The sequence below is a fragment of the Castor canadensis genome, chromosome 3 (assembly GCF_047511655.1).
Source record: "Castor canadensis chromosome 3, mCasCan1.hap1v2, whole genome shotgun sequence".
Taxonomy (NCBI): domain Eukaryota; kingdom Metazoa; phylum Chordata; class Mammalia; order Rodentia; family Castoridae; genus Castor; species Castor canadensis.
Genome location: NC_133388.1, coordinates 17,583,575 through 17,610,993, shown reverse-complemented (window position 1 = coordinate 17,610,993; position 27,419 = coordinate 17,583,575). Strand labels below are relative to the sequence as shown.

At 51.3% G+C, this 27,419-nt stretch overlaps 1 protein-coding gene across 4 annotated transcripts in view; it reads right to left on the bottom strand.

Annotated features, from left to right (window-relative positions):
• Positions 1 to 12,801: 12,801 nt before the first annotated feature.
• Ccdc88c (coiled-coil domain containing 88C) overlaps positions 12,802 to 27,419 on the bottom strand; it is a 120,536-nt gene continuing 105,918 nt past the window's right edge. Inside the window, exons 15-20 of one of the 4 annotated variants that reach the window (XM_074067312.1) lie at positions 26,727 to 26,965; positions 23,014 to 23,241; positions 21,156 to 21,224; positions 18,761 to 18,829; positions 17,307 to 17,596; positions 12,802 to 15,126 (exon numbers count right to left, since the gene is read on the bottom strand). In XM_074067312.1, the coding sequence (XP_073923413.1) occupies positions 14,113 to 15,126; positions 17,307 to 17,596; positions 18,761 to 18,829; positions 21,156 to 21,224; positions 23,014 to 23,241; positions 26,727 to 26,965 (1,909 nt within the window). In that variant the 3' untranslated portion in view covers positions 12,802 to 14,112. Of the gene's footprint in view, positions 15,127 to 17,306; positions 17,597 to 18,760; positions 18,830 to 21,155; positions 21,225 to 23,013; positions 23,242 to 24,923; positions 25,382 to 26,726; positions 26,966 to 27,419 lie in introns of those variants that run through there. The other 3 variants (XM_074067310.1, XM_074067311.1, XR_012446059.1) reach the window with 3 other exon arrangements.

Here is a 27,419-nt window from a genome sequence, read left to right as displayed (position 1 = left end):
ATAAAGCATCAGCACGGAAGTCTGCTGCCCTGTGAGACTTCCAGCCTGGAGAGTCTAGGGTTTCAGCAGGTCAGAGCTTCTGAGCCATCCTTCCTGCTTGAGGCCAGAGCCCAGACCATAGGCCTCGAGGTTGCCGTGGCAACCCCAGGCCTGCTACCCCCACTGCCTCCTGCCTCCTCAACCAGCGTGCTCCACTCCATCAATTAATAACCTAATAATGTATGACAACAGTCATCCAGACACCCAGGCAGCAGCCCTCTTGAAAGCAAACAGACTTCCCCAGGGAACTGAGAGCTGCAAAGATGCTTATTACACTTGACCCTGAGCCACCTGCTAAAATCTCTTTTCTACAAATCCAAATGACTCTATCCCTGGCTTCTCCTTGTTTGAAAGACATGGGGTTAGCAGAGATGGGGACTGAAAGCCTCAGAGGTTCCTAGGGAAGTTGCCACGTAGGATGTCTGTTCCCCTTCAGCTCTGAATAGGGACCAGAGACATGCCCTCTCCTGGGGAAAATCTTTCATCATCTTTGGAAAAGAGGAATTAATTCATGGCATCCAGAATTTAAAAAAGAAAAAAGACAAGAAAAAGACCTTCAAGTTGTAGTGAATGGAAGATGGTTGCAAACCTCTTTGATATTCACCTCATTGAGAAGTGGGGGTTCTCAAACCCTTCCTCTTAAATTTGTGACCTACTAAACCAAGAGAATAATCTGGAAGCAACATTGCTCCCATTTCTGAGTCCAGGCCTGGAAGAACTAGCAGGTTCTGCTTCCTGTCTCTGGGGATGTTTGGTTGCTCTTGAAACCTAAGTGCCAAACTTTGAGGAAGCCCAGAAGAACCAAGACTCTGGCTGGCAGCCCCAAGTGAGGTCCCAGTTGACAGCCAGGACCAACCTCCTGCTATTAAGTGTGGTCGTGGAAGACACTCCTCCAGCCCCAGGTGATCCATTTAGCTGATGCTACAAGGAGCAGAGCTCAGCCATCTCACCAAGCCCTGCCCAAATCACAGATGTGTAGGCACAATAAATAAGCAATATTTTAAGCTAACATCTTTAAAGTAGTTTGTTGGACAGCAATGGATAACTGGAATATAGATATTATTTTCCCCAAAATTACTTTAGGGTCTATCACTTGTGTGGTTACTTGATTTTAATTTTAATAACAAGAGAGGAAGGAAGGAAGGAAGGAAGGGAGGGAGGGAGGGAGGGAAGGGAAAGGAAGGGAAGCAAAGGGAAGGAGGTCATGGTTTGTCCAAGGTACTAGCTTTCATAAAAGCAAGAGGTGGGATTTCAATACAAGCCATCTGGTTCTGGAACTAGCCTCTCAAGGGATAATAATCTACAGCATCACATTGTCTACTGCTTCCGCTATTAAGCTCCCTCCCTCCCTGTCTTGGAAGCTTCCCTGTGTGTTGGGAAGTGGAGGTGGGGTGGGTGGGAGGAGTGAAGCAATCCATAGCCCTATTGTTTCAGATCTGTGTCCTTTCAAACCATTCCACCTCCCATCTGTCATCCCATTGATGGAGCATTAATTTGGCTGATCTGACTGCTTAGGTGGGTGTCTCCTACCTCTTGCATGACATGACCCATCAGAAGCCACACAACTCCAGCTCCAAGTCAGCGCTTTCCCCTGCCCACTGCTCAATCTCAAAGAGCCTGCTTCCCTTGGCCCCTGGCCATGCACTTGGCCACCGCAGTCACTGCTCTTCAGCTTGAGGACAGCCTGGGCCACTGCGTTCTTGGCTGGGCCATTTGATTGCCAGAGTGGGGGGACCTGCCAACCAGAGACCCGGTGGCTCTCCTCTTGCCAACCAATTCTGGGCCAGCTTTTGCCTCCCTTAGTGCCAGGTGGCCTGTTGTAGCTTCAGTGCCCTTGGCCTTGGAGGAAGACGGGCCGCGCAGATTTGGGGGAAGGAAAGGAGGCTCAAATGAATTCTTTGGCTCCTCGGTGCCGAAGCTCTGGGAAATGAAGGGTTAGCAGTCTTACACTTTTTTTTTTGTTGGGGGGGCAGTAATTACCAGGTGGCCATGGAGCCAGCCGCGGGGGTGGCTGCTAAACCCGGTGGCAACCACACCCAAGAGAGGGGCCGGGAGCGCGGCGCTCCGGGTGACCTTGGCCGCTGTCGCTTCTCCCCATCTCTGGCACCCACGCGGTACCTGCTGGAGCCGCGCCCCGCTATGCTGCGCGCCCTCACGCGCACACGCTGCGCGCGGCCGCTCCGCACCTGCCGCCTCGCCCCGCCCCGCGCGCGCTTGGGGCCGCGCGGAGGAAGGCGCAGTCCTGGCTGCCTGAGCCCCCCGACCCACCCCGGCGCGCCAGGGACCCATGACCGTGGCGAGTGGAAGGAGCTTGGCTCGCGGGGACACGTACCTGCGTAGAGACAGTCTGAGACGCCGGCCACCGTTACCCTGCGCGGTGCCCGCACCCACTCTTTACTGCCAGCGAGCACGCGGCCGGCAGGAGCGGCCTGGGGACTCTGGCAAGTCCCTTCCTCCTCAGGAAGCCCAGGCCACATTGTGCCACGATTCCTCCAGCTCCCACCTCGCGTCGGGCACACCCAGACCTGCCGGCCCACGCCCTGCCTTTCACACTGACCGCAGGCCACAGGCTAGGCGCCTGCAGGAAAGCCGAGGGGACCAGGGTGCTCGCCTGTCCTGGAGGTACAGCATTTGCCCACTCCCACCCTGACCTGGGGACAGGCTCCCAAGTGCTGCGTGTGGCGCAGAGTGGGCCCAGCTACAAAAGGATGAGGGTCCTTCTCAAGTCACACACACCCCACTCCCTCCCAGGGGCTCTGGCTGTCAGCAGTCCCTCCCTGACACCCCAACAAAGAAGGTTGGACAGAGTGACCTTCCTGAGGTCACCTCTGTGCCCATGGGCAGGCACATCAGTAGCCACTCAGTGTATGTGATTCCCTGTTGCTACTGTGGCCTCAGTCCTGGGTTGGCCTCCTGGGCCCCTGCCTAGAGCCCCAGTGCGACTGCAGAGTGGGTGGCCTGGAACCTCACTCGGATTTTATGGAGAAATCAAGGAAACCTTAGTGCCCTCTGCACTGCACGCTCCCAAACAATACTGTGTGCCCAGCACTGTTCTAAGCACTTAAAGGCATTAACTGGTTTGATCCTCAGGCTCTGTGAGATAATACATGTGGAAGAATGAGGCACAGAAAAGACAAATAACTGGCCAAGGTCACACAGGTGTCCCATGGAGGCATTGGGGTTCACATCTAGCAGCTGGGTCCAGAGTCCCCATCACCACCTGCATCCTATTGTGTATCACCCAGACCTGCAGCTTCTACTCTTGGCTCCTGTGACTCTCTCCCCTCAAAAGACACCCCCCTCCCACTCTTGCACCAGTTTTAAGACTTGAACGTCTCCTCCTTTGGCGCCTTCATGGTTGCCCCAGGCCACATGAGCTGAGCCCCCACTGCACTACTCCCTTGGCCCCTTCTCAATCTCTGCACTGCCTGCAGTATCGGCACATAGCTGCCCGTCTGCATGGCCCTGCTCAGAAAAGAGTGTCCCCATTCCTGCTTGTGAGATGAATGCCTGGAACTGGTCACTGAGTGTACAGAAGCCGATCTCAGGACAGATGGCTGGGGGTTCAGATGGAGACAAATGGAAGTGCAGGCTGGGTAGCACCTCAGCTGCTGCCAGGCCCCCTTGTTGGCTCAGAGCTTTGGAACTTGGCCTCTAGATGAGTCTCTGGATGAAGAGGGATCCTGCAGAGGAGGGAAGAAGGTAGCCTGGTAGAGGGGAGGCAGAGGGAGCCCAAGGAGAAAGAGAATTTTGCTTTTCCTTCTGGGCCACCAGTCTAGTGACCTCTCGACAGGCATTTTCAGAGGTTGAATCAGCCTCATCTGCTGATCCCATTTTGAAACTCCTCCTTCTCGCAAAATCATCACAAATGGGAGTTTTCTGGATTCACTATTCATGCCTGAAAATGCCTATCTGCTTTTGAAAAACTGCCACACTGAGTGTAGTTAAGAGTTTGGCTTTGAAAGTCAGAATGTTTGAATTCCAGCTCTGTTACGTACTGGCAGGGTGACCTTGGACAAGTCCCTTACCTTCTCTCTGCCATTCCTTTGTCTATGAAATGGGGACACTACTTGAAAAGGGGATGAGATGATTCCATGAGTGAATTCAACTGAAGCCCTCAGCTCAGTGCCCAGCACTTCTTAGAATCCAACAGATGCTCACTGTTGTTATGATGCTCCAAATACCTCCTACCTTTGGATGCTTACTGCGTGCTCTCCTTTCATCCAAACAAGTAGTGTCATTCTCTCCATTTCATAGATCAGGGAACTGGGGTTCCATGAATTGCTTAAGGCCACTCAGTTCCCAGTGGCCCAGACAGGATTCAATTCTGACCCGGAAGCTGCTTGTTGCAATAATCACCTGCCACTTCCTCCTGTCCCTCCAGGAAAGAAGAGGGGTGTTTTAAATTCTACCATATCCATATTCGGACACTCTGGAGCCCAGTGCTGGTCCTGTGAAAGGTTTATTATAAAGTGAATACTGCTAGGCTCCCACACTGCATGATTCCAGGGTGCCGTATGTGCCACAACCTACCTGTTGGTGGCCTCTGATGGCCCTGGCTCTCTTTTTTTCTATCCTACAATCTCTGTTTACAGATACCCAAACATATCTAGTACTGTTCACTGCCTAAATAAAAAAAAATAAGCCCCTTCTTGATTCTTGCTTCACTTTTGGGAGGCAGAGCAGCATGGTTTTTACTCCAGTCATTTAAAGGTATGGAACTGGCCAGTGGACTACAAGTGTACCATTTTCAGCCATGCTCGCCCTAAGAAAATGCTAGGTTTAGAAAAGCAAAGAAACTCATTCCCGTGCCTGCTCTGTCTTCCTTCATCCGGGCTTCGCTGTGGTTCTTGGTGTCAAGATGTCCATCCATGGTAGGGGCAGCAGAATTTGTTGTTTTGTAAATGAAACCTGGCAACAGACTTATAAACAAATAGCTCAGTAAGTTAAAAGGAAGCATGCACTATCTTCCAGAAACTTCCTGGGCCTAGAGGATGGTAAATTATGGTCCATGCCTTTGGAGTGCTGATTTGAAATACTGCACTAATGACCTCTTTCTTGCCCACAGAAATCCTCTCCCCACATGGGGCTGGGCTCTAGAGACATGGGTATAAGTGACGTCTGAGCCATTTCTTTTCCAGTCTCTTATGGGTTTGTGTGTGTGTGGTCTTGGCACTGAGTCTGAGGACAACTGGTTCACTGCATTTTCCCAAGATCAACTCAAGGTGACTCCCTGAGGGTGTCCAGAAAATGGTAGACAAAGGGACATGTAAAAAAAGGCTCTCGCAGGCTCCCTAGCTGGCCCCAGGCAGGAGTGTAGGTGCCTTCCTTCCTTTGCCTGTCCACATCTGCTCTCCACTCCTACCCTGAGGATTGAATCCCTGCTCCCTGCCTTGTGGTTTGGGCTGCGTTTGTCGATGAGAGGAGAGTGGGGATCCAGGAGAGGACAACTCTCCGCCAGGATGGCTTAAAGTAGGCTTGCCACCCTGTGCTGAAGGTATCAGCTCCTGTTGGAGTCCCTGTCCTGCACTTGTCTCTGGCTTCTCCTGCAGACCTAGGGAGAGCCCCAGCTCCCTAGACATGCAAGTCCTGGGAGCGGTCCCCTTAACCCCATCCCTCACTTCCTTGCCTCCCGCTGGCACAGATATCTATGCATCAAATACAGACACAGTAATGGAAGTCCAGGGAGCACAGAGTTAAGAATGGGCACAGCTTATCTACTTTAAAAAATTACTGTTTTCCCAGCCAGCTCTTCAATGAGCACAGCCAGCCTCGGAGGAAACCTCTCTTCCTCCTCTGTGCAATGGAATGAGTTGTTGCTTCCTCCCCAGGCTCCAGTGCCAGCTCATCTCTGTCCCTACTCAGCCTGAGGCTCCTTCTGCTGACTGCCCTGTCCAGTGCTTTCTGTCTCCTGGCACAGAGCACCAGCCACTCATGCTCACCCAGGTGGACAACTTTCCTTCTGAGAAATACTTGCCCTTGCTGAGTCAGGCACCTTCTAGAACAGCTCAGGCGGCTGGAGGCTAGTAGTTCTGCAAATGAGTGTTTCTGGCATGAACCACACTCTAGCAGGCTCAGGCCTGAGCTGATTAATCGGACGACCTGATGAACACCACAGAGTTGTTACTGCTCCTACTCAGACACTCTGAAGGCTTTCAGACCGACTGTGACTGATGGGGACACCCAGAGGCAGGAAATTCAGAGGCCTGCGGGAGTCAGTCCAAGTCTGTGTGAAGTGAGAGCACACACATCTGGAAGGCTGGGGCCCCATGTCACATCCCTGGCTGAACTTGGGACTCTAGGCCCTTAGTAAATGATCAGTAAATGCCAGCTACTGTTAATACACCCCCACATGAGTGCGACCAGGGACAGTTGTTGTAGGAAGAATAATGGCCCCCCAAAGTGTCCATGTCTTAATAACCGGAACCTGTGAATATGTCACCTCACAAGGCAGAAGGGACATGACAAGTGTGATTGAATTAGGGCTCTGGAGATGGGGAAGGTGTCTGGGTTACTCAAGCGGACCCCTTGTAATGATGAAAGAGACAGGCAGAAGAGGGGGTATTCCAGAGGGAATGTTCATTTCAAAGCTTGGCGGACGCCATGAGTCAAGAAAGGCAGGCAGCTCCTAGACTCAGAAAAAGGCATCCAAATGGAGTCTGTCCTAGAACCTTCACTCTGCTAGAGCTGTCACAAAGCGTCCTCACCCTGCCTACACTTTGACTTGAGCCCAGAGGTGGATGTTCAGAATGCTGAAATAACAAATGTGTCATTTTGAGGCATTGCGTTTGTGATTTGTTACAGCAGCGATGGGAAACGAACACAGCTGTTGAGCCCCAGCACAGCTGCATCCTTGAGGGACGAACCAAGTGAACTGAGCCACCCCACAGCATTTATTGAGCACCTGTGGTTTATGTGCCACTCAACATCCCTGCCCTCTGGAGATGTGAGGAACATCCCAGGACTTGGAACTGAATGTACTCTGGGCTTGGGTATTGCCAAGGATGGAACCTTAGGGACAGGAGAGCTCAGAGTGGCTCTCTTGGGGAAGCTGGACCCTCAAGAAGGACAGAAGGTGTGGGTTTAGATGAGGGGAAGGAAGAGAGAAGGGAGGACAGACAGGCATTACTAGAAGGGGCCAGCAAGATCAAAGTCAAGGAAGTTCCCTCAGTTATTCATTCATCATCCTTCATCTGCCTCTCCAGCACCCGAGCCCTGGGCCCTGTCGGGGGCATCTGGACAGTGAGGGGAGCAAGGCAGACCTATGGGTTGTTCTCATGAAATTTAGTCTCTGGAGTGGAAGACAATATGCCATTATGGTAAAGCACGATGGGTGTTACAGCAGGAGCGGTACAGCTTACCTGTGCACAACAGGGTAGCTTCCTGGAGAAAGTACACTCCAGAATTCACTCGCAAAATGAACTGAAAGTGTTTTCCATCACTCCAGGCTCTGTGTGGTGCTCTATGCTCAGCTAATGCTGACTGAGGGAGTTCGGTGATTAGTTATGTTAATTCCTGTCCAACTCTTTTTAAACTTGTGGTATCTACACTGAGGGGAGAGTCTCAGTAGGTGCTAGTGTCTTTTTTTTTTTTTTTGGCAGCATTGGGGTTTGAACTCAGGGCCTCATGCTTGCTAGGCAGGCACTCTACCATTTGAGCCACTCTGTCAGCCATATTTTTGTGTTGGGTATTTTTGCAATAGGGTTTCATGAACTATTTGCCCGGGGATGGCTTCGAATCTCGATCCTCCTGATCTCTGCCTCCCTAGTAGCTAGGATTACAGGTGTGAGCCACCAGTAGCGGTGCTAGTATCTTTAACACCACTGGAATTCTGGTTCATCTTCCTTTGTAACCTAGAGAGCCAGCCTCAGGCCAGTTCTACAGGCAACAGGTCATCCTTATTTACCTATTACTTTTCCTATGTGGTAGGGTGCCGTGATCTTCCATTTCTGGAAGTGGAATATTAACTTCCTTTCAAAAATAATGTATTTGAGTATAATAGAACCAAGTGTGGGTTTTTGTCTCTTGCCCTGAAGTTGCCAATGGGGTTTAGTTGAATATGAACAGGTGCAAAGTCCTCCTCGGTGGTGAGGCCTGGCCTCTCTGCAGGGCTTCCACCCACACAGCACCCCCCTATCTACAACTCCACACGATGGGGGGTGGGGGTCTGAGGGAGAGCAGCTAAGATGTGTGAAATTCTCCCAGAGACTCGCTCACAAACTGGGGGCCTGGGGGCCTGGGGGCCTGGGTGCTGCCTTTAGAATGTGGGCCCTCGCCAGGGAGTGCTGGAGTCCATCTGAAGTAAAGGGTCTTGTACCCCAGAGGCCTGGGAAGTGATGATTTGCCCAGGAGATCATTGAAGAACAAGGGTTGCAAAAAGTAGCCATTGCTGGTGTTAAGTTTCGAGTTGAAGAGAGGTTTGCAGTTATCCAGTGTCCAAAGTACAAAGAAGAACCTTATGTATGTTCGAGAAATAGAACTTGCATGGCTGAGGTTTTTGAAACTGATTTAGAAGGAAAACCAGGATTGAGAGAGCAATGACAATATTCCGTGATTGGAGGGTAATGGGAAGGAGGGGCGGTGCCCTGAGAGCCCAGAGTACAGATGCACCAGGCTGGCAGTCAGGGTAGCCTTGCAGGAAGAGGTGTGACTACCTGATGCCCACAAAGACACTTAGGAGTGTCCTGGGAGTCCTTTCAGTAACTAGTGTGCGGTGCTGTGGATACAGAAGGCGCCCAGTGTTGAGGGTACAGGTTTAGAGATTTCTCCTTGTCCAAGGGTGTGTTGCTGGGGTCTTAGTTTGATTCTGGTCATTTGAGGCAGGAAAAAGCAGTGTAGACCTGTCACCTCTCTAAACTGTTGTCTGTGTCCCATCTAGAGTGTAAGTTGTAAGAGCAAAGTCTAGCAGAATGCCTGTTTGAATGAATGAATGAATGGATAGATGAATAAGGGAATGGACAGAGGACAAATAGGCACTCAGCAAATACTCCTTGTGCCTCCCTAGGCCAAAACTGAACAGCATCTCTCCCAACTCTACTGAATGCCACTGTCATCCTTGGCCTCATCTGTCTCCATGCACTTTTCAGCAGCCAGGATGGTTGAGCATGTTCCCAGGGGCCTGAGCAGAGCTGGACTTCTGACACCTGCCCCTACTCCAGAAAGCTTGGCCCAGAGTGCCCCTCTGGCACACTATCCCCAAAACATGGCCCTCATGACACACCTGTGGGCGGCAGGGCAATCAATTTGGATCCTAGAATGACAAGGACCTACCTCTCAGTCCTTGTCCTTTTCCCAAGCCTGGATTTTGACCTTTCCTCTGCAGGAGATATTGGGGAGAGACTATGCTGAAGGTCAGCGGTCCCCTGCTGCCTTCCCCGCTGCTCCCAGAGCCACAGGGCGCACTCATCTAGCTCACCTACATGACAGTGGCGGGGGCATGGCGCTGGCTCCATCTACTATTGGCTTCAGCAGCAGTGCAGGAGGTGAAAGCTGGCACCCACTGGGTCAGGCCAGCACCCCCCACCCCACCCTGCAAGTGGCCTGGGCAGGGTGCGGCTTCCAGAAGCTCTAAATCTCACATGGAGAGCTCCGAGGGGCCCGGAATCCCCTCCCCGGGCCCTTTGTGGTCACACTAGAGGCAGGGAGATGGGGAGCAGGTGGCTGGTTTTTGCCTCTGCCAACTGTCAGACTGAGATGTGACATGATGGACTCATTCTCAGATGGTTGGGCCAAAAGGATGACCTTGGAAAGGGAAGGACATTTGCAAGCTCTGCAGTGACCCTCCCCCCTCCCCACATTCTGGCTGACTTCAGGCTCCCCACTACCAGTTGGGGCCCATCACCCCTAGGTCTGAGAAGTGCTGGGTCTTTCTGCTCCCCCTACCCCCAGGCAATTTTCTATTTGCTCCGTGGAGAAGAGCAAGGAACAAAAGTGCTAAGAGAGTGGCCTGGGACAGCCCTAACTGGCCTTTCTGGGTGCTGTGTGCAGGAAGGAAACCATGGCTCTCTAACATGGGCTCTTCCAGGGCAAGGGGGAGGACCCCAAGTTTGGAGGAGGCCCCTGTTCTATGTGGTCTGCACTACAGAATCTGGTCCTCTTGTCCCTTCATTCCTGGTGCCACTCTCAGGCCACGCTTGGGGCTGGGAGGGCAGAAATGAGGTAGACAACCAAGGAACAACAGCTTCTACCCATTCCAACATCAGTCAGGGCGGTCAGCTCTATGAAGCTCCCACAGCCCAGCCTGGCTTCTCTCCTTTGTCTGTCTTTGGTCATTTTTTCTCAGTCTTCTGTCCCTCCTTCTGCCCAAGAGCTCTAAGAGGTGGTGCTCCAGTGCTGGGTTGGAGCTGGCCTGTTCTGGCTTGTGAGGGCTGGTTGGCAAATTCCCAGGAATGGTACAAGCCAGTTGTGAAACACAGCTATTATTAAAAATGAGCTTATGTAAACCTACAATTAAATAACACATTAAAAGTAAAGATAGCACTCAAACTCATTACTTCCTATTTTACTCGTACCTATGCCTCTGAGCTTGGTGATGGTATCTTACAACACGGGAGCTACCTGCACACCTGTTTTTGCCCTGTGTTTAGTGACAATCACACCAACAGCTTGATATCAGTTAGTAACGGGCACCTCACATTCAGAGCTTGATTTGTTTTTTCGTTTCTGAGACGTGGTCTCATACTTGCTAAACGAACTCTCTAACACTTAAAGACCTCAACCCTTTTGTATTTTGTTTTTGAGATGGTCTTAACTTTTGACCAGGCTGGCCTCGAACTTGTGATTCTCTTGCCTCTGCAGTAGCTGGGATTATGGGTGTGCACCACCACACCTGACTAATCCTGAACCTTCTTCCTGTAGCCAGACCACAGCCCTGTGCTGTGGGCATGAGACCCACCTGGCACTTAAATTCAGATACCAGGACATCACAGCAGTGCAGGGGAGGTTGAGGCCTTGGATCAGGAAAGGGGCATGACCTGGAACAGTCCCTGCAGCCACTGGGTCACATGGGCCTTAAACCAAGGTGACACCATCATGCTACCCATGGGGACTGCTGTTCCTTGGGATTGGTTGTCAATGTGAGGTCTTGATTTGGTCACAGACAAGACACAGGAGTGAGGGGGATGTTGGATACCCTTCAGGTGTGTGTCCAGTCAGGCGTGCTGAGATGGGAGATGGGTCCAGCTTTGGTGAAGGGTGGATGTGAGCTGAGTGTTGGACATTTTGAGTTGGAGCTGCCTTTGGGGACACAGGCACAGATCTGGGGTTTCAAAGGAGGCTGGGGTTGGAGGTGCCAGGTTGGAGCCTTCTGGGAATGGCGGTAATTAAGAGTTGAGGATGTGCAGGAGCTTGTTGGGGACGTGAGGGTGATGTGGGCTGGGTGTGCCTTGAGGTGAGCCGCACAGGACTGAGTCTGCAAAGGGCAGGGCGTGGCTACTGGGGAGGCCTAGGGAGGGAGGCGAGTGTTTCGAAAGGGGTTACCAGAGGTGAGTGAATAACAGTTTAAATACAAGTGGAGAGTCACCAGGATGGCTGAGACGTTGTCTTTGGATTAGTGACAGATGGGCCACTGGTGACCTTAACAGCTGCCCTCTTGCTAGATCCACAGAGCTTGAGTGGACTAAAAAGGGGATCTGACAGCCAGGTGCACTGGCTTACACCTGTAATCCCAGCTACATGGGAGGTGGAGGTAGAAACAGGAGGATCACAGTTCAAGGCCAGTCCAGGCAAAATGTTTGTGTGACCCCCATCTCAACCAGCAAGCCAGATGTGGTGGTCCAGGCCTGTAATCCCAGCTGCATGGGAGGTGAGGGTAACAGGATCTTGGCCCAAGGCCAGCCCCAGGCAGAAAGCAAAACCCTACCTAAAAATTAATTTGAGCAAAAAGGGCTGGAGGCTTGGCTCAAGTGGTAGGAGTGCTTCCCTACCAAGTGCAAAGCCCTGAATTCAAACCCCAGTTCCGGGCAGGAGAGTGGCAGGTCAGTGCCACAGCCAGGTTGGAAGGTGTGACCTGGGGCAAAAGCAGTTGGCAGATAGGAGGGGGGCCGGGTTCCAATCCCCAGGTCCAGGATATGACATAGAACATGGATGAGAGAGAGGGCCGAGCCCAAACCCCAAGCTTCTCTGTGTGGGACATGTGGTGTTATTGGATGAGGAGCACAGGGAGACAAGCTAAGAAGCTACGGTCCAGGTGGCAGCCAGTGCCTGTGAGTGCTGGCGGGGGAGACATGTGGAGCAGGAAGCAGATGAGGGAACCTAGGGAGTAAACAAATAAGACCCACAGCGTGAGCGCAGGAGAGCGAGGGGTGAGGAGAGTCTGCCAGGTTTTAGGAGTCACTGGCCGGGTATCAAGTCCTGCAAAGGGCACATGGGATGGAGTCTGGTTCAAAGCAACATGGATGGCAATTCCTGCCATGTGGCCAGATACAACAGACTGCAGAGCCCTGGGAAAGGCCAGGCCAGGAAGAAAGAGACACTTACAAAGCAAGGTTGGCATAGCTGGAAGGAGACATCGAGGCAGCGGCTGGACAGAGGATCAGTGACAGGGTTTGGTCACGTGTGGACAGCTATGTGCCTTCTTTCTCCCTCCTTCCACCCATCTGATATCAGCAGCTGAGGCCTCCAAGGACCAAATTCCACATCTAGCACTTGCTGGTTGGGCAGCCTGGGGAAAATCAAAAGGAGCTCTGGTTCCAAGTCAAAACAGGACTCAGGTTAAGGTGACATAAGATAAATGCATCACAGGGCAGGGGCTGTAGTGGAGTAAACTTTGTTCTTCACGTCTGGCTGTGTGCATCAGCGTGTTCGACACCCAGTGGCAAAGCGAGCGGTGATTCCCACAGCCGAGGAGGAGCCCGGGCAGGGAAGCAGGAAGCCTGAGTCCCCAAAGTCTGCTTGGAGCTTCTGTAACATGCAGCAAAGAAAACCAGGACTCGCTTTTGTCCCATTCTGTTTTATTACAACCCTGTCCTTGTATTCCAGAATGAATGGCTATTTAACACACGACCCCAAACACTCCTATAATGCATCTTGCTTAACATTCAAAAGTCTCCCCATTTCTTTCTCAGCACATTAAATCGAAAGGGAAAAAAAAAAAATCTTTAAAAGTCAATAGGTTTAGTCCGTCCCAGGAAAAGCACCTTTACAACAGGAAACTAAATGTGTCAGGAACGTAACCAATACACAAAGCAGCAGGTACGATTCCTGGCAGTAAAGAACAACTTCCAATGGAACATAAATAGACCCCCACGTAGTATATATCTCACAAGTGTGTACATACATAAGTAATATATTAAAAGAAATTCGGTTTCTACCCCCAAAAAGTTATGCAGAAATAATCAACAATCCCATCGAAGGAGAGGGGGAAGCCAGGTGCGGGAGCCATGTTAGAAATCAAGTACCCCGTCCTCCCCTCTGTGCACTATGGCTGCTCCCTGGGACAGAGTTGGGGCATATCTGCCTCGTGCCCCAGGCCCAGCGGATCCAGTGTTTGTAGAAAAGTGAGTCAGAGAAGGCTAGGAAGGCTGTCCCTGGGTGGCCCCAGAGCCTACCAGGCAGAGCCGATGAGCTAGCTGGAGGAGGGCGGCCCTGGGGTAGAGGGAAGTGCTCGGAGCCCAGAAACAGGACACAATACACCCAGGTTGATCAGTAAGCCACATTCCAGGCTTCTCCTAGGATCAATGGCTTTTGAGAGGAGTGGAGTTTCCAGACCCACCAAGGCTTAGCTTCATGAGCCTGTGGCTCCTTCAACGGAGGTCAACGGGTTGCAACTGAGTATTCTACCAGGGCCCAATGAGTAGTGTCTGCTTCGGGGAAGGTAAGTTTTGTCACTGCACACTAAGTGGGTTTGCCCTAAGACACCAGATGCTGGAAGATGCGGATACACACCAGCAGAGCAATCCTCTCAGGGCTTGGCAACAGTGTTTCCATCAACAAAACCACTGGCACAATCACCTGGGACCTTGTCTCCTCACTCTATAGCCTTCGCAGCACCACTGGCAAACAGGAGAAATGAAGGTCATCAGAACCAGAAGGCATGTCAGTAGTTTTAAGGTTTGGGAGCTCTGGAGCCACACCTCACACACAGCCGTACTCGTACCACACTGTCTGCTGGTCTCCGCCCGGCTCAGGGGATGCCGGTGTGCTCTTCGAGCTGCTCCCTCGACTGAAGTCCTCGGGGCCCCGGCTGGCATGGGAAGCTGTTAGGTCCGAAGGCCTACCGGGGCTCTTGGCTGGGAGCCCCTCACTGTAGCCTTGCCCTGGGAGCCCATCTGTTTCTGAGATGCTGAGCCCTGGCCGGACGGGAGCAATGGCGGCTACCTCCCCTGAGTGTGGTGACATTTTGGGCTTGGTCCTGGCAGCAGGGGCCACAGCAGGTGAGAAGTGCTGGAGCTGGGAGCTGCTGCCACTGCCACCTCCAGGGGCAAGAGCTGGGGCTGTGGCGGATTGCTGCAGCGGGGCCAGCCTCTCCTCCTTTGGAGGAGCCAGTGAGAAGCGCCTCGTGTCCAGTGGCCGGTTGCGGGGACCTGGGCCTTGACAGGAGCCATCAGCCCTTCCCACCAGTGGGGTCCGCTCCCGGGCTAGGCTGTGGGAGCCTGGAGCAGCAGGACTCTGTAGGCCATGGCTGCCTGTCTCTCTGCCCCCTGAGGCCTCAGGACCCCCTGGCTTCTGAGAACACTCCTGTTTGCAGGCCTCTGGCCCACTGGCCCGAAGAAGGTCAGCTGAAGCCAGGCTGAAAGCCCGGCTCAGGGACGAACTCCGGCTGGTAGACATGTGGGAAGTCATAGGTACTGTGGCTTGCCGGGGTCTGCCCAGAGACAAGCTCTGGGGAGGCTGGATCTGTCTTGGGGTGACACTGCCTGGGACTTCTGCCTCAGCCGGTCTGAAGTTTGGCTTCACATACTGCCCGGGCTTCAGCTGCCTCCCTTCAGAGGTGTTGACTGCCATCTTGATGGTGGGGACCACAAAGCTGGTTGGTGTTTTGGCCCCTTCTTTTCTGGGAGGTGGTCCTGGCTGGCCTCCGATGGCTGGGGGATCATTGGCCTTTCGGAAGTAGTCACTGAGTAGGTCATCCCGGCAACTGGGAGTGTCCTGCAGAGGGGAGACAGGATGGAGGTGTAGGTAGAGGTAGGTGGTCCTCGGAGCCTCCTCCCCCCACATTGTCAGGACTAAAACTTCTGCTCCAGCTTGGTTTCTTCAAGGCACGCCCCAGGAATGACAAGGATGGCAAAGGTACCAGGGGTGGGAGGGTACAGGCATCATCAGGGAAAGACCCCAGATGATACCCAGGCAGCCTCTGAACTTCACAAAAAAGAGGGAAGTGACATCTTATAATGCCATCAACTCTACTGTTGGTACAGAAAGCCGACCACCGTCAGTGATTATAATCTGTTTCTGTTTGTTTTCACGCAGAAGCTAGAAAACTGCTGGTATGAACTGTACCTTCCCGCCCTGTCACCCCCACAGGCTGAGGAACATCTCAAGGATGAGGAGAAAAGCCAGAATCCCCACTGCTACACAGATCTCTCTCCTGGCCTGAGAAAGGGAGGAGAGAAGGGAACAGGGGCAAGGGGATCCAGAGAGGTAGAGGGTCCAGAAGCGAGAACAGCACACTGCACAGAGGAAAGGGCACCAGGCTGGCCCAGGCCGACAAACCCTCATGGAGCTGCTCACCCAGGTTCTGCCTCCCCTGCCCAAGAGCAGATGACCTGGAAACAGGTCGGGCCACTAGAGGCAAAGGTCTGTGATCTACTAGGGTCACTACCGCCTTGGGCCAGCATCTCATAGCCTGGCAGAGGCACAGGAGCTCACAGGATGTCAGGGTCGGGGAATGCCAGCTGGTGGGAGTTGCACCCTGGCTTGCTGTGACTTGTTGTGGATGCCAGACTGAAGGACATAACTCAGAACCCACCTGTACCCACCAATGACACCTATCCTGTCTGTGAACATAATTGACTTAGACCTTGACAGAGGTGTCTCAGTTGGGTTACACTACAGGTCCTAAATGCCCTTTTTAGATGGGCATCTAAAAAGACCTAGGGTTTCTAATACCCATGGCATCATATCTCCTCGAGGAGCCACAAGCTTATCTACCTAAAACCTCACTAAGACTGGGTAAGGCGGCTCACATCCACAATCCTAGCTACTCAGGAGGCAGTGGTTCAAGGCCAGCCCGAGCAAAAAGTTCTCTGTACAAGCCTCCACCTGAGCTGGATGGCTTTGTTTGTTGAGAGCAAGCACCATGCACACTGACCCACAGACAGCAGGCACTCAATAAATACCTACTGGCAAATATATTCTCTGTGCCCTGTTAGCATAGGTCACAGAGGTTCCTACATGGCTGGATGAAGTCCCCCTGTGTGTATTTAAGGGTAGTAAGAAGGAAGAACTGAAGTATTAAAACTCCTCAGCAGCTCTCACTAAAAAAGACAATCTACTTGATTCACTCAATAATCCAAGAGCTCACATTACTGAATTCAGACAGAGGACGTCCAGGCACACAGAGCTGCCTTGGGATGCTGAAAGGCAGCAGAGGAGGGCCTGTCAGCAGGTAGTGTGTGGGAAGCAAAGTGGGGGGGCCTCAGGAAGCTCAGCACACAGGAGTGGAGCCTGGTGCGGCTTGCTGCCTGTTTTCATGTAGCCTGTGAGCTAAGAAGTTTTCTCATTTCTACATGGTTGAACAAAAATCTTTAAGAACGAACAGTGAGGGCTGGAGCCTCGGGGTACGGTGCTTGTGGCTTGGGCATGCACAAAGCCCTGGGTTCTATCACCAACATCACCAAAAACAGAAAAAAGAACAGTTATATCATGACGTGCAAATCATACATAATTCAAATGTGAGTATCCGTGAGTACAGTTCTGCAGCTCATTCACTGACATGCAGCCACCACCTACTTTCTCCCCAGCAGAGCTGAGGAGCTGAAAAAGAAGTGTGCGGCCAGGAAATCTACAATGTTTACTACCTGGCCCTTGAAAGGCCCTTGTGGGTTTACCAACCTCTGCTGAAGAGGCAGGGCAAGCAGGCACTCAGAGCTCTGCCTCAAAGCTGAGCACAAGACCCTAACCTGCAGGCCACACCACATCATCCTTTGGTATTGGCACAGGCTGTGACAGCTGGCTTCAAACCCACAGGAAAGCAGTCACCTCCACCCCCAGTCCTCAGACACAGCTCATAGTGATTCGCTGGCCAGTGTTCACAATATCCTGCCACAGCTGAGACAGCTCTGCACCGAGGCCTCGCCACCCAACCCATCCTCCCGGAAGCTACTCACGTGGGTGGGAGAGCTGCGGTTGCTCTCTTCCAGGAATTCCTCCAAGGTGACCATCTCGTTGCTGGGGGAGGCTGAAGAGGGCCGTGCCCCAGTGTGAGGTGGGGCTGCACCCCTCTTCTGGACATCCTCATGGAAGAGAGGCCCATTCCGGGGCAGGGGGTTCTCATGGCGACTGAGGGTGACGCGTCCCAAGGTGCTGGCATCCCGGGGCAGTGTGGCTGGGTCCCTGCTGGGGATAAGGTCTGCGCTACTGAAGCTCTCAGATCGGCTGTGGAGTTGATCGGAGGAACCTGGGCAAGTGACATAGAAGGGCATGTGTCAGTCCCAGCTCCCTTGCCCTGCTGACCACAGCTCACTTAAAACCAACTGAGAAAATTCTGCCCCAAACCCTGAGGATCATGCTTCTCGGCTGGGTTCTGGATGCTGAAGGACCTGTTGAAATCCTTCAGTGCTTCACTTTGGCTTTAAAAAAAAAAAAAAAAAGCTAATCAGAGATAAAAGTAGGAAGCTTCCACTGAAGTTTAAACTTAAAAGAAATTTTTAAAAGTTCCATCTCCTGCATTGACTGTAGGCTGCACAATGGAGTAACAAGCCTGGCGCAAAACCATGGACTGCTTATACCTGTCATCCGGGCACAAGGGTCACCACACTAATCTCTGCACTGTTCCAACTTTAGTACACGTGCTGCCAAGCAAAGAAAATGCTGAAGTTTAAACTACAAACCCCGTTAGTGTTCACCCATGCACCTAGCCAAAGTTACTACTCAGCACCTACTGCGAGGCTGCTTTTGTGGGGGGGGTGGGGATGGAGGGAATCACATAGAAGCTAATTACATTAAAATCTCCTCAAGAGTTTATGGTCTTGAGGGAAGAAGGCATGTGACAGCACAGATGTCCTTTTCCAAGGCACAGGAGCATTGGGGAAGACAATCTTAAAAACATTGGTAAATAATCAAAATCATCTGCACTTGTTCTCTGGCCACACTGGAAAGGAACAGCTATTCCCCTGTCCTCATTCCCTAAGTGAAGTAGCTCAGACAGAAGGATCTGTGACTTGTACAAGTCCTCAGAGCAGGCCTGTGTGGGTATGAAACCGCATTGTGTGGCCCATGGATGGATGCATCATGTGTTTGAAAGTCCATTTAACAGCTTATTTTTTAAGCTGTAAATCATGAGCACAGAGCCAAATATCTAAGTAAATGTTTAAAAGCTGATGGGTACCAGTGGCCCATGCCTGTAATCCCAGCTACATGGGAGGCCGAGATGAGGAGTATCCAAGTTCAAGGCTAGTCTGGGCAAAGAGTTCACCAGAACCCTGTCTCCAAATTAACCAGTGCAAAATGGACTGGAGGTGTGGCTCAAGTGGTAGAGTGCCTGCTCTGCAAGCACAAATCCCTGAGTTCAAACTCCAGTCCCACCAAAAAAATTTAAAAGCTCCCAGAGGGAGAGCCTTACCTTTGAGGCTAAGAGGTGAGCTGTTGCTGGATGTATTTCTGCTGCTTTCCAAGCTGCTTGGCCGTGATACTGAAAGGAAATGTGACATTTAACATGAAGGGTCAGTGACCAGGTAGATCCCAGGTTAAACCATCTCACCTGAGAAAAAAGCGTAGGCAAAGCAACTGTACGCCAAAGCTCAGGCCAGCGCCATCGCATCAGCAAGGTGGGTCTGCGGAATTCTCCATGCCATTTGTCATCCCCGCACCCAACCAAGCTCTCAGCACTCAGCCGGTTCTTGGCAGACGACAACTCTGGCTGTCTATCTGCACCAGGTTAGAGCTGCTATTTAAAACAGCAGCACCCAAGCAATCTCACACACAGAGCCCCACTACAGAAATCAGACAAACGCCTGCTCTGGCAAACCCAGCGGTGGGGTGTGCGGCTGCTACATCACTTCACAGAGCTTTCCAGAACACAGCAAACAGCCCCTTTCAAACAGGAAGGAGGTGTCGTCGATGAAGCAGGTGCCTACGTACAGGTGACCACAGGGAGGGGCTGCTGGGACCTGGGGGTGAAGACGACACTGCTTCTCTGGGTCATTTGCTAGACTTCAGCTCCTCTGCCATTACCTGCCTCAAATTTACATCTGCTCCAAAGGGAAAATTTGAGGCTTACAGTGACAAGCGGAAGGACCCAGTCCTCCTGGCTGCTCTCGATGCTTGCCTGACTGGATCTTCCCCACAATGCCCTGCTGCAGACCCTCCAAAAGGCTGGCACCAGCCACTACAGAGGACAAAACATCCCTGCCAGGGAACACAGTCTCCCCAGGTCTATCTTCCAGCAGCCTGCCCCATGTCAGCATGTCTTGTGAGAAAACATCTTTCCTGCTGGCTTCTGAACCCTGGGGGGGCAGGGGAGAGACACTGGACAGTGCTTCAGTCCTCTATGCGAGCCCCAAGCACACTGGGCTGAACTGAACGAGAGCCTGCAAAAACACTAGAAGGCCCTGGGCTTGTTGCACCCAGGGAGAATCCACCCAGGTTTCCTGGGTCTACAGGGCCCAGGTCCCAGTGTTGGTGAGCGCTGAAAACAGCAGGCACCTGGAGACACTTGGTCAGAACCGCATGGTACAGTGCCCTTTTTGAGCAGGGAAATCTGAAACAAGCCAGTGTGCCTCTCTGAAAAGGCACTAAACTTTGCTACAAGGAAACTGATCTAAATCACAGGCCCTGAAAACACCTTTATCTATCTATCTATCTAGCTGTCTGTCTGTCTATGTATGTATGTATGTATGTATATACGTATCTATCTATCTATTTTGGGGGGTTTTGAGACAGGGTCTCACTATGTATCCTAGACTGGTCCTGAACTCACCTTGTAGCCCAGGTTGGCCTGGCTCTCCATTTTCCTGCCTAAGTGCTGAGACTACAGGTGTACACCACCACGCCTGGCTTACCTTTGTTTATTAAAGGTGCTTTCCCTTCCCTGTCTTGACAAGAGAAGCTGGAGTTGTGTGAAGAAAGCCTGTGTGGTTAGCTGACCATCACGAATTTGGCTCCTCAATGAATATGCCTAGCAGGTTTCTCCATGTTTAGTCCCCCACTGGCTGTAAGGACAGAAGGGCTCTCCAGGACCAAATGCACCTTTATTCACAGAAATTCTGTCTAACTTGTGTGGACGCATGTCACACCATCACACTCACAGGTAGTAGAGAGGGTGGGAGATAATCCAGCTCCCTCACTTACTGCTCATGGCCTCAGATGCAAACAGAATCCAGTGTCCACCTGCTACGGTTTCCTTTGTAAGTATTGTTTTCCTGCTCTTCTAAGCATTGCTTTTCAAAAGCTGAGGGCTGGAGGTGGAGCTCAGAGCTAGAGCATCTGCTTACATGTGGGACGCCCAGGGTTCATCCCCAGCACTGTTATCCAGAAACAACCCAAAGCAACTTGTAATTGTGAGAAGTCTGGGGTCATTTACTAGTTCTCCTTCTGCAGATCTATCCTAGATCATAAGACAAGTGCTTCTCACATGCTAAGACTGGATCCCACCATACGGACAGTGAGAGGCCCTTCTGAAACGGGCACTGCTGTGTACATCACCAGACCTTCACACCTACAGGGGTGCTTTATAGAAGGGTGGGGGCAGAGCTCCCAGAACCGGAACTCCTGGGAGGCAATGAATGAATCCCCTGCCTTTTGAGGTGCGCAAACAGGAGTTGTGTGTGGAGGGCCCTGAGCAGAGCAGAGGAGCGGGGCTGGAGAGACTACGAGTCTCCATCTCCACAGAACAACCCCACATCGCCCCATACCCCCATGCCCAGTAGACTTCCACACTGCTTAGCTGGAAGGAAAAATGCCATTGACAAAAACCAAAGTAGAACCCATACTGAAGGGCACAGCAAGTGGCCACTCACCGTGCTGCCTGTTGTAGGAGCACTCGAGCTCCAGCGGCGGCTCGCTGAGGTTGTCTTCTGAATTACAGCCTAAGGGAGAATCATGCTGGTGAGTCTGGAGTCTGGAGAGCCTAACACCCACAGAAAAACCCCAGTCCTTGGCTGGAGAGCCAGTGCTGATCCCTGCCAGAGAACTGTGCCAGAGTCCAGTTCCTGGGGATGAGGGAGAGGAGTGTGAGCGGTGCCTTGGGACTTCCCTCTTCTATTCCCCCTCCCCTCCAATATCTTTCTAGCTGGGAAGAAAAGACACACCAACACACCGAACTCCTATCCAATTTAAATCGCACTTCTGCCTGCGCATGACTGGGAATGAAAGGCCTAAGACTAAGACAAGGAGCTGGTCAGCGCCCCAGGAGCCCCTCCAACCTCAAAGGCCAGCGGCACCAAAAGCAGAGGGCTGAGGGTCACGCCGATGTCAAGCAGCAGGAGGAAGGAGAAAGAAAAACTACTGGGACCCACCGCCTGGGGGAGAGGCTGCCTCCTGGACAGCAAGTCCTGCACCCTCAGATCCTAACCAGATGTAGACCCAGTAACCTACCAGGTAGCCATCAACCAGCCTCTTCCTGAGGACGGAAAAACGCCCTATGCTCCAAACCTGCTAGTTTCTGTTTAAGAGCAGAACCAGGGTCCCCTCCAAAACAGCAAAAGGGTCTCCATTTTGAAGGCAGCCATATGCCCACCAGAAATGAATATGCAGAGTAGAGGGTCCCTTGAGTATGGGGACCCTGTCTGTGTTGGTTTCTTTTGCACCAAGTCTGTGCTTGGCCAAGGCTTCCAGAGTTGAGTGGGTGGCGGTACTAGGAAAAAGAACCTTTCTGGCACTCAGACTCCCAACATCACAGAGGCAAGCACACCCACCTCCTTTAGCTGTTTGTTTCCTTTCTTGGGTGTTTTCACCTTTCTTCAATTAGAGAGATGCCTTTTCCAGTTTTAGGCATTACTTTTCCTTTCTGCTTGCATGTTTTAAATTTCTAAATACTTCTTTATCACTCCTTTTCATAGCATCCTGTTCTTGTTCTGTGGGCACAGTAGCTTCTCTTACCGCTCAGACTACTGGTGCTGGACATTTTAAAGTTTTCATCTCAGGCTGGAGGCATGGCTCAAGTGGCAGAGCACCTACCTGGCAAGCACAAGGCCCTGAGTTCAAACCCTAGTACCGCAAAAAAAAAAAGAAAATGTTTTCATCTCTGTGCTCCAGGGCATGCTAGTTTACTCCAGTTGCCTTCGCCATTGGTTCTGCTCTGTTTGGGGATGCAGGCTCCCCATCGGTGTCCAGGGAATCCCTGACCTTCTGCGGGCTTCACCTGGCAACACCACACTATGCCATTTAGGTAGCAATCTCCCTAGCTAATGAAATCACTCAAGGACTATCTTAATCTTGTGCCTGAAAGTGAACATGCATAGCTATAGATCTTGGGAGATAACACATTTTTAAATCCTTCACTGGCCCTCGTTTCAGTGTGGCACATTTGTCCTCAGTTGTCACTGGACTTCCAGGTCAGGGACCCTTTCACTTATCCTCTCTAGAGAAAACATCTCCAGACTCCTGCAGTCTATTACCTGCTTTTATGCCAGCCCTGGTACCCCCAGCCTCCTGCCCGGATGGTGGCAGTAGGGTCTGAGGCTTTTCACATGACACGGGGCTCCTGAAGGTTCAGTTAACCATTCAAAGTCACCTGGCTGGTAAGTAGAGCTAAGGCTTGGGCCTATACCTGCGACCCAAAGCCTTGACAACTTGACCCTCTGCTCACACCTCTGAGCCTGGGTCTTCAGGAAGGCTCCTGACCACTGCCCTGCCCTCTGGAAGGACCACACTCACCTTTGGTCCGGCCTGTGTGCCGGGAGATAGGGGTGGAGGTGGAAGAGGCTGCTGTGATGGCTGAGGATGAACAGGTTCGGGGGCCCGACTCCGAGGGCCAGGACTTGGAGCCCGGGTCTGCAGAAGCGTCTGTGCGGTCAACACTGCCTCCGTGTGGAGACGTTCGCTTTGGTTTTAGATCCCCAGGGCCTGGGGCAGAAGATGACACTGAAAAATGAGGCTGCAAACCTGTGGTCAAGGCTGGACAAGCACACTGAGGCCTAAAGTAGGTAGAGCAGGGCACATGGACAACAGACACACAAGCAGGGCAGCTGCCCCTCCCAGCTGCAGTTTAAATGTGGGAGACCCCAAGTCTGGCCAGCCCGGAAAGGCTGGGAGGAAACAGGAGAAGTCAAAAAGATAAACAAATGGGGCAAAAATGCAACACGCTAGCCATAGCTCACACTTCCTCTTCAACACCATACACGACTCTGATCCCCGATTTCCAGTGATCCTAACAGATGCCCGCTCCGGACATCATACTCCAAACCTGCTGCAGACGCACTGAAGATCCTGCCACTGGCTTCTGGGAGCTTCAGAAGGAAGCCCACAGCCAACCGTACAATACCTCACCAATACAAGAAGAGGCTTAATCTGCATGGCAAGATGGGTCACAAGGTGATTTTTACCTTGTTTTATTGTGCTTTTTTTTGGCAGTGTTACTTGTTCTACCATGAACATGCAAAATCATATATAAAAAAATGCTTAACAGTCCTCCCCCCTTCAAAAAAAACAGAAAACCAGGGGGAGAGAGGATGGATTCTCCAAATACAAGACAAAAATACAATTTGTACAATGTCCCACTCCATGTGTCCCCAGGGCCATTCTTCATGTGGTGATTCGGGTCTGGCATAGACCAGACCCCATCTCTCCTCTCATCCACTTGAGCTCTGGGCTCACTATGCCGTTTCAAGTGCCCAGATCTTATGACTGGAAATGAAGGAAAAATTTGGATCCTGACTGATAACCTTGATGAGAAGCAATTCAAGTCTGCTGGAATGGAGCGGGACAGGCCATCCACGGGGGAGGTGGAGATGAGGATCCAGGGGGGAGCCAGAGATGGGTGAACAGTTAGCATGAGCGGCAGACAGAGACAGCACGATTCCAATAGCATGCTAGAGACAGTCCCAGGGGACAGGCGCCATGGTGGCCCTGGGTCCCCAGAGCAAGAGTCATGAGCTGAAGCCAGTAGTACACTAGCCAACTGTAACATTTTCACAGCTATGGATTTTATTTTTATGGTTATCTTGTTTTTGATGGTGACAACTTGTTTTCCATGGACAATACAATACTGACAATACTTTCAAGACAAATTTAACTGGAAACTGTGAGTCAACTTAAGAGAGAAAACACAAGCAACCACACTGGTGGAAAAGGCCATGGTAAAAATCACGAAGATGGCCCCAGAATGGCTGAAGACAGGGAACAATATGGTGGGTAGACGGCCTCTTTGGGTCCCCCTTTTCTGGGTGTCATTTGTGTACCAATGTTCTTCCTGTCCACTATTGTTTTATTTCAGCATCCAAAATGTCAGGGAATCACAGCCCAGTCATAAAACTTCACTCTGGCTGGGCCAAACCAAGCCAGTTACTCAAAATGCTTGAACAGAGCAATCAATCTTTCAATGCACAGAGCGCATCTAAAGAGGGCCTTATTAGCAGGAGCCAACAACTCAGTGTTCTGACAAAGAAACAGGACAAAAGGGCAGCAACTTAAAACTTAGCTGCTTAAAAATAAGTCTTAAAAAAAACTCACTTAACACAGGCTGTATATTTCAGGAAGCATGACAACAACTGACTGCTTTGGCTTTACACACAGGCATGACGTAAGCTGCAGGTGCAAGGGGGGGGGCACGTGGCCTCGTGACTTACTTAGCATGGACATCCTGGCCCAAGGACACGGGCACGTTTGTCCTGAGGGTCCCCTAAAAGTGGGCTGTGCTGAAGAAATGATCCAAGGAGTATGACAACTCATCTTCTATTTTGTAATCAGAATCCACGTTGGCTATTTTGGAATTGTGGGGAGAAGCAGGGGGTACTACGATGGACCACGTGGCCTTTAGGGACTGGCTTTTAGGGCTTTTTTTTTTTTTTTTTGGTTGTTTGTTTGAATTTTGGAAATGGAGGAAGATACATGATGCAGACACATGGTAAGGGAAGGGATCAGAAATCTCCAATGTCTGAGAGAGAGACAGGCTCATGAGGAGAGGATGGGATGTCGGAGGAAGACCAGAACCGCAGGCGTTTAGAGAGAGCTGGGTGGGCCGTTGGAGACTTGTCTTTGTCCTTGCTTTTGCTTCTCAAAAAGGGACTCTTTTTGCGCTGAGGAGCTAAATTGTTATCACCACCAGGATGACCCAAAAGAAAAAGGGGGGAAAAAAAGACAACAAATGAAATGAATGATAATTACAAATGAGTCTAAATTAGCAAAATGTGTACTTAGGAAATCAAATTCCTGTCCAACCCGGGACAGATGGAACCAATAATACTCAATACTCAGACCAGAAGCCAGACTCAGTGAGTCATTTATGCCCTGACTCAATTGAGCTAATTCAGTGACAACTGTAACATCAACTACTTACTCACTCAGCACATGAGAATCATACAATGCCCAAGGAGCCCATGCTTTAGATGATTTTTCAATTTCAATGTGTTAAATTATTAAATAAGAAAGCCCACTGATGCAGAAGCCAGCTTCTCTTACTCATCCATTTTAATGACGGGGTCCCTGACATCTAGGCTGGTACACTGCTCCTGTTTCTGCTCAGCGACCTTGGAAACACTTAATGACATGCTTCGGGACCACTATCATGACACAGTCTACCTGAAGTACTCACAAATAATTTCTGCATTTCTAAAATCACCTTTTTTGGCAGAATGAGCTTAGAAGTAATAACTTCTTTTTTATGACCAAACTCCATTATGCCAAGAAAGTCATTATTTCCCTTATGATCTCCTTCAAGGAACCTATACTCTCTGGCCTTTAAATTACAGTCTCCACAGGGAGGACAACTGATTTAATTCCTAAACAGGCACTAACATTAACCAACCTGATTTCTGATTTAGGATGAAAGCTGATAGCAGAAGCTCCACTATTTCTTTCATCACAGCACCACCTGGTGGCCACTGCCCACAGTACAGAATAGGAACCAATTTATTCCACATTGGTGGCCCCGCTGCCCAACTTAGGGTGGCTTTAAGCAGGCACCCTGAAGTTTGTTTAGCATCTTCAGAGACCAAAGTAGCTTTGGCTGAGGCAGTGCAAGCTCAGGGGCTTGGGTACCTGATGAAAGATGGAGAGCCACTGAGGACTTCCTGAAGCAGATGTGTCAAAGGCACCCAGGATCTCCCTACAGAAAAGAACTTACCATAAACTTTTCCACTCACAAGGGAGACCTAAACGTGCTCCTACTGTGCCTGTCTCTATGCCAACTTTGGATATTTAAATACACACGAGGAATGACCCACCTCGTTCTAATGTAACAAAAGTGGGGTGGGATAACATGGTCCTGTGGAGTCGTGGGTTTGTCTTCTTCCTGGCTCCTGATATGCCTAGGTAAGAGGCACACCTGCACGGACACACACACCTTCACGTGCGCACACTCGCTAGCCAACGGATCTTCTGGGATGCCCCCCGCCCTTTACCCTCACCGCAGCCAGGTGGGCTGCTCCTACCTTTCCCCACAGGCCCGTTGTGGGCATCACGCTCTTCTGCACAGTTCGAAGCCGATGGGGGGCTGTCAGGGTTCTCTGGCTGTGATCTGAGAGGCTGAGGGGCGGATGGCGAGGTGGGGTCTGAGGGCTCCAGCTGCCAGGGAGGACTCTCTGGGGTTGATTTTAATCGTTCTCTGGAACCCTCTTTCTTTGGCTTGATGAGTTTAACTAAGGCTTTGGCTCCAATCCAGTGGTTCTTCCTAATCAGAGGAGATTTTAGAAGGCACAACCAGTGCTGTCATACCCGGCCCCCCAGCTCCCACTCCCCCAGGCTCCCTAACGTGGCCTAGGGTGTAGCCGAGTGGTACACATGTGCTGGCATTCATTTGCAAGACTCTGGGTTCGAGCTCTGGCACCACAAAAAAAAAAATCAAAAAGGATGATGGTGCCCGTGCAGACTCCATGATCCTATCTGGGGCTTAGAAATTAGGGTGGAATTAGACTGCATCTTATTCTCCATAGGACGCAGGATGGGCGGTTGTGGCAGGGGGCACCACGTTAGAAATCCACGCCGCTTTCCCAGGAGAAGGGCACTTCACGTGAAGCCAACAGCTCCTGCTGATTTGTGCAACATGGAGGAATGGGGCCGTGCTGTGCTAGCTGGCAATTTTTGTCAAAAAGTAGTCTTCAGGAATATTTCCTGGTAAAGTTAGT